This window comes from Narcine bancroftii, chromosome 5 (genome assembly GCF_036971445.1).
Source record: "Narcine bancroftii isolate sNarBan1 chromosome 5, sNarBan1.hap1, whole genome shotgun sequence".
Taxonomy (NCBI): Eukaryota; Metazoa; Chordata; class Chondrichthyes; order Torpediniformes; family Narcinidae; genus Narcine; species Narcine bancroftii.
Genome location: NC_091473.1, coordinates 250,943,515 through 250,950,684, shown reverse-complemented (window position 1 = coordinate 250,950,684; position 7,170 = coordinate 250,943,515). Strand labels below are relative to the sequence as shown.

The window sequence follows — 7,170 nt, the reverse complement described above, 5'->3', positions numbered from 1 at the left end:
CACCCACTTGTCCCGGAATTGTAGGGTGGGACATTTATTGTCACGGTTAACACATCACCATTACAGCAACTGGGGTTGGAATCCGGTACTGTCTGTAAGCAGCTTGTATGGTCTCCCCATGTCTGCATGGGTATCCTCCAGGTCCTCTGGTTTAACTCCACCCTTCAAAATGTACTGGGGCTATAGGTGAATTGGGTTATTTGGGCAGGATGGGCTTGTTGGCTGGAAGGGCTTGTTACTGTGCTGTATAGTGTGTTTGTAAATCTATCATCATGACTGAGTTAGGCCCCCCACCCCCAGCTGAGAATTGTGCCCATTCCTGGCCAGCCTACACCATTCTATCCCCTGCATTGTTCGACCCTGTCTCATTCACCCCTCTGCCCTGCATTGTGACGGGGAGTGCCTTGGGTTAATCTCCACTTCAGCTCACACCCCTTTGTGTAAGACGAGAACAGACTGGAGGCAAAGTATCAGGAATAGGCTCCAGCCCATTGAGTCTTCCCCACCATTTTATCATGAGCTGATCCATGTTCCCACTCAGCCCCACTGCCATGGGTAATGAAGAACCTACCAATCTCGGCTCTAAATACACCCAGTGCCAGTGGCAACAAATTCCACTGATTTATCACCCTCTGGCTGAAGTTGTTCCTGTGCATCTCTGTTCTAAGAGGAGGCCATTCAATCCAGAAATTGTTGCCTCTTGTCCTGGACCCTCCCACCATGGGGAAAAATCCTATCTACGTCTACTCTGATCACCCTTCTCAACATTTGTAATGTTTCAATGAGAACTCATTCTCCTAAATTCCAATGAGTACAGGACATGAGCTGTCAAACACTCATATGATAACCCTTTCATTCCCCGTGAGAACCTCCTCTGAACCGTTCCCAACATCAGAACACCCTTTCTTCAATGAAGAGCTCTCAATTCTCCAGGGGAGGTGTCACCCTGTACAGCCCCTGTCCGTTTATAAAGCCTCAACCTCCCAAAACCTTAGAACCATAGAACATTACTGCACTGAAACAGGCCCCTTTGGCCTTTTTAGTCTGTGCTGAACCAGTTTTGTTTGCCTAATCCCACTGACCTGCTCTCACTCCATGGGCTTCCACAAACCCCCCATCTATGTATCTGTCCACGTTCTTCATAAATGAGCCTGCATTCACCTAGTAGCTCCCAGCACTTTCCGCATGAAGACGTTTCCACTAACGTTCCCTGTAAACCTTTCCTTTTTCACCCTAAACCTATTTCCTCTGGTTTGTATCTCACCTACCCTCAGTGGAAAAAGCTTCTCTATATTTACTATCATAATTTATATACTTCTATCAAACCTCTCCTCATTCTTCTATGCTGCAGGGAATAAAGTTCTAACCTGTTTCACCTTTCCTTGTAACTCAGTCCCTGAAGTCTGAGCCACATCCTAGTGAATTTTATCCCCACACTTTCTATCTTATTGATATCTTTCCTGTTGTTCGGTGACCAAATCTGCATGCAATTCTCCAAATTTGGCCTCACTTATGCCTTATAAAACATTTACATAACATCCCAACTCCTACACTTGATTTATGAAGGCCATTATGCCAAAAGCTCTATTTGCAGCCCTATCCTCGTGTGATGCCACTTTTAGGGAATCTAGTATCTGTATTTCCAGACCCCTCTGTTCTGCTGGACTCCTCACTGTTTATGTTCTTTCTATGTATGTCCCTCCAAACAGCAACACCTCATACTTGTCTGCATTTAATTCCATCTGCCAATTTTCAGTCCATTGTTCCAGCTGGTCCAGATCCCTCTGCAAGCTTTGAAAACATTTTTTACTGCCCACAACACCTCCAATCTTAGTGTCATCTGCATACTTGGGGATCCAATTTATCACATTGACATCCAGATTATTGATATAGATGTCAAACAACAATAGTCCCAGCACAAATCCCTGAGGCACACCATTAGTCATAGGCCTCCAGACAGAGAAACAATCATCCACCACTACACTCTGGCTTCTCCCATTCAGCCATTGTCGAATCTAGTTCACTACCTCACCATGAATTCCTAGCATCTGAACCTTCCTGACCAACCTCCCATGCAGGACCTGGACAAGGGCCTTACAAAAGTCCACGTAGACAACATCCATAGCTTTTCTTTTATCGACCTTCCTGGTAACCTCCTCAAAAAATTCTGAGATTGGTTAAATATTATCTACCATGCACAAAGCCATGTTGTCTATCCCCAATCAGTCCCTGACTCTCCAGGTAATTGTACATCCAATCTTTGTTTATGTTTGTACTGGAGCCATTGGGGTGCTTCGCCACTGTGGGTGGTAAATGTAGCTTATTATGGCTAACTTAAATTTTGCTTCTTTTAATTTCAGCAGACTAAAAATCCGATTAAGAGAAAGAGGGTACTAGCTTATATTAAGCAAGAGACTCATTTGACTGAAAAGGAACATCAAAAGTTAAAAAGAGATTGGGTTGGACAAGTTATAGCATCTTCTTTTAATTCCAAAGCAAAGGGTCTTGCTATTTTAATTCATAAGAAGTTATCTGTTACATTGGATTCAGTTTTTGAAGCTGTTGGAAGGCTTTTTTGATTGTTAATTGCAACATTTTTTCAGAATCTTGGACTTTAATGTATGTTTATGACGGTGAACAATTCATGGTGGGTTCCTTTTATAATTTGAACCATCATATGATAAAATATTGTTCGGAGGTGATTTTATTTGTTGTGTCCTTGTTTAATCTCAAATTGAACTCAGTTCTATTGTGGTCACTGCCCCCTAATGGTTCCTTTACCCTAAACTCTCCTCTTGTGCAAGACACAGCACCCAATCCATTATATCCAATCCTCTATTTGAACATCTGTGGTCGGTTACTGAAGGATCGTGCAGACCAATTGGTGGAGGTTTTTACAGACATCTTCAACACCTCACTACAGCAGTCCATCATTCCCGTAGGGTTCAAGACAACCATCCGGTAACCAAGAGGATGACAATAAATGGCCTTAATGACTGCTGCTCAGCGGCACTGACCTCCACCACTATTGGTGTTTGAATGTGTCGATGCAAACCTCCCAGAGAGGCCAGACCCATTTTAATGCACTCATAGAAGAAATCGTTCTACAGACGATGCTCGAGCTTGGTCCCTTCATTCTGTCCTGACCCATTTGGAGAATGACACATCATATGCCAGGCCGCAGTGCCTCAACTTTAGCTCAGCATTTAATACGATCATTCTCCAGAGGCTGGTGGAGAAGCTATCCTCACTGGGAGTTCACACAGTTCTCTACAACTTTCCTAACAGAATGTTCAACGTCGAGCACCGTCATGCTGATAACTGTTTGTGTGCTCATCCTAGTCCTGTTCCCCTTACTGACCCATGACTTTATCGCTAGATCCAGCTCCAATGGTGTCATCAAGTTCTTAGATGACAACACAGTCGTTGGCATCATTAGTAACTTCGATGAGTCACACTACAGAGAAGAGGTCTTAAATCTCGTGATATGGAGCGAGAATATCACCCTGAGTCTTGTAGTGGACCAGACGAAAGGAAGAACAGGAACGATCGCCCTTCACTCCCCATCAATAACTTTAGTAGTGAGAGTGGAGTGTACTAAATTCCTTGGAGTTCACATAACTAGTGACCCATTGTGTACACTCAACATCTCCACACTTGTCAGGAAGGTGCAATAGCTGAAGTGGACAAGGCTACCGTCCACCGTCACCTTTGACAGGCATGGTTGCAGCGGTTGCAAGGGAAAATTGGTGGGTTGGGGTTGGGTGTTGCGTTTTTCCTCCTTTGTCTTTTGACAGTGAGGTGGGATCTGCGGTCTTCTTCAAAGGAGGTTGCTGCCCGCTGAACTGTGAGGCACCAAGATGCACGGTTGGAAGTGATATCAGTCCACCACTCTTGGAGTAAAGAAGGTCGCCCTCGTAATTCCTCTAAACTTTTGCACCTGAACTCTCAGCTCATGTCCTCCCATTTGCATCTCTCTCTCACTTAAAGGAAAAGTCCTCTCCGCGTCAACTCAATATATACCCCTAATAATTTTAAATAGCTCAATCAAATCCCCTCTCAACCTTCTACGCTCCAAAGAATAAAGACCTAACTTATTTAACCTTTCACTATAACTTAGTCATTGTAACCCCAGTAAAATTCTAGTAAATTTTCTCTGCACTCTCTCCAATTTGTTGATACTTTTTCTATACTGTGGTTACCAAAACTGTACACGATCCTCCCAATTTGGCATCACCAATGTAGAATGTGTGTGTGTGAGACCCAGGGCAGGGCAGACAATCTCACAGCCTATTGGACCTTTCGCAGCTCTTTAAGGGAGCTCGTGGGAATGGCAGGTAGTCCCATCAAGAGACTAGGTCATCCCAGATTCTCCCCTGTGACCAGGCACAACCTTCTTCCTGATGACTGGAACAGATTTGGACTCTGTGCTCTGCATTGGGTGGGACCTGGGTCAGTGGTCTGGTGTGATCTGGTCCGGGCTACGTTAGGGTATGTGTGCCTGTCGCTGGGCTCTATTGAAAAGGTAGTATACTATGTCTTCATGTTGGCTATGAGCATCTGCCTCCCAAACACAACCCCTGGATGTCAGGGTTAACTCGTCCAGACATCACTGGTTGCACGTTCTAGGGAGTTGCAGCCGTGCTGGCAATTCCTGGACCTGACCACATCCTGCTGGTTTCCATAAAAACCATAACATTGGAGCAAAGTGAGGCCATTTGGCCCATTGAGTCTGCTCCACTAATCAAATCATGGCTCTTATATTTTTCCTCTCATCCCCTTTCTACAGTCTCTCACCATGACCTTTGACACCTGTGGTACAAAAACAGCCTTTACCCCTCCACCGTCAGATTGCAGAATGGACAATGAAACACAGACTCTACCTCACTTTCTCTTCTTTTCACACTAATTTATTTATTTTAAAATGAAATTCAAGGCAATATTTCCATCTGCAATGATGCTGGAAACACAAAATTCCTGACATGTTCATGACCATAAATTCTAATTCAGATTTAGACACCTTTACCAATCAAGAACTTGTCAACCTCCACTTTAAATCAACCAATGACGAGCTGCATGGCATCTGTGTCAAGGGATTCCACTTATTCACCAGCCTCTGGCTGAAGGAATGTCTTCTCAACTCCATTCTAAAGGGATGTCCCTTTTTTCTGAGGCTATGTTCTCTGGTCTGAGAATCTGCCACTACTGGAAACCCCTTTCCATGTCCACTCTATCCAGCCCCTCATGGCAAATTGGAATCTGGCATCAGCATCATGTGGGACAGACAAAATTCCAATCTGATGCCAGGTATTTTCTCCATCAGGTGGAACAGTTGGGTCTGAGAGCTCTGTTTCTGGGCTCTTAATCATCCCTGACATCCATTGCCTCATCTCTGCTGCCCAGGCTTCAATGGTCCAGGCCCTGAGCTGTGGAAATCTCAGCTGAAGTCTCACTGAATCTCTATCTCTCAGGTCATGTTTATAATGTTCCTGATCTGTTGGTTACAGGTGTTCATTTATACTCATTGCAAATTCTGTCTGAAAAGGCTGGAGTGAATTATCCTGGCACTTTCCCACCAGGTCATGGTGCTTGAGCAAAGCAAAGCTGTTGCTTAATTGCAAAGAGTTGCTCATTAAAGTATGAAATTCAGGCATCATTATTCACGCTGTATTATTTTAATCACTGATGTTTTACATCAAGGCTTGCAACGTTGATAACAAATGTGAAGTATTTCCCACTACTGAGAGCAGCTTGTCAAATCGAGTCGAAATGCTTTTAATCCTTTGGTTGAATTTCGAGGTCATTAGATGAGTCGGCAAACACTTTTCCAATCCGTGTGGTAGGATCTGCTCTTCCATGGAATGTCTCATTAGTCCATCTAATAAAGCAGAAAATCTCAGGTCAGGGATTGAGAGGTGTAAATAGGTGTTTGGGTTGATGATATTTGTCGTCAAGAAATCATTGCAATAATTCCCAGGTGGGGGTATCAGGAATGGATGGAATTATGTGGCGGAGGGTTCGTTATTAGGATGGTGTGAGATTAAGTCTTTGGTTGCCTATGTCTAGGATTGTCATGAACTGTCGAGCAAGAGGAGCGCTTGTATTGGTCAATGTGTAGGGTGATGGGGAGTGGAGTGGAGGACTATAATTGTTTGCTCCAGGATTTGGGTACAGGATGCCACAAAGAGTTGGGAGGAGGGAATAGGATGAAGATGAGGTTGGTGAAGTGGAAGTGTGGAGAATGCCAGGAGCCTCCTGGTGTAAGTGATGAGGGTTGTGCACCTCTAATTGGTGAGAAATTCGCTGGCCTTGAAAAGCTAAACATGTCCTTCCATCAGAATAATAACCTTTATGCAGTGATTATCCTAAATGTATATGTTACTCTTCTAATGTGTGTTGTAAAGTTGCAGATGGAGTTCAATCCGAATAAGTGTAAAGTTATGTATTTTGAAGGTCAACTTGAATGAGGAGTACATGGTCAATGGCCAGATATTTAACAGTGTGGTAGAACAGAGGGACCTTGAGGTCCAAATCCATGGATTTCTCAGGGTTGCCAGACAAGTTGATAGGCTTGTGGTATGTTGGGCTTGATTAATCACAAGGTAATGTTGCAGTTCTATGAAGTCTGGTGAGAGCACACTTGGAATATTGTGTTCAGGTTGGTCTCCTCAAACAGGAAGGATGTGGAAGCTATGGAGAGGATGTAGAGGAGATTGACCAGGATGTTCCCTGGATGGAGAACATGTCTTATGAGGCATGGTTTACAGAGCTAGGGCTTTTATCTTTGGTGTGAAGATGGATGAAGGGATGACTTAATTGATGTCTATAGGATTATGAGGGGCATCGATAGGGTGGACAGCCAGCAACTTTTCCCTTGGGTGAGAGTAGCAAACAACAGAACACGTCTTCACAAGGTGTGGGGGGGGGGGGGAAGTTAATGGGATCTGTCGAGGGTACATTGTTCTCAGCACAGTGGCTGGAATGCATTGCCAGGGGTGGTCTAGCATAATAGGGACATCTAACAGACTCTCACACCGGCACATGGATGCAAAAAATATAGAAGCTTGTGGGTGAGGTCAGGATGGTTGAGATAGGTCAGCAGAATGTCATGGACTGAAGGGCCTGTACTATGCTGTAATGTATGATTATTTTCAGCCATTGACCATCTGA

At 44.2% G+C, this 7,170-nt stretch overlaps 1 protein-coding gene across 4 annotated transcripts in view; it reads right to left on the bottom strand.

Annotated features, from left to right (window-relative positions):
* Window positions 1-5,656: 5,656 nt before the first annotated feature.
* Window positions 5,657-7,170, bottom strand: part of LOC138765180 (polymeric immunoglobulin receptor-like) — a 28,193-nt gene continuing 26,679 nt past the window's right edge. For all 4 annotated transcript variants that reach the window (XM_069942078.1, XM_069942079.1, XM_069942082.1 and 1 more), the window contains one exon: window positions 5,657-5,878. In XM_069942078.1, the coding sequence (XP_069798179.1) occupies window positions 5,776-5,878 (103 nt within the window). In that variant the 3' untranslated portion in view covers window positions 5,657-5,775. The remainder of the gene's footprint in view (window positions 5,879-7,170) is intronic.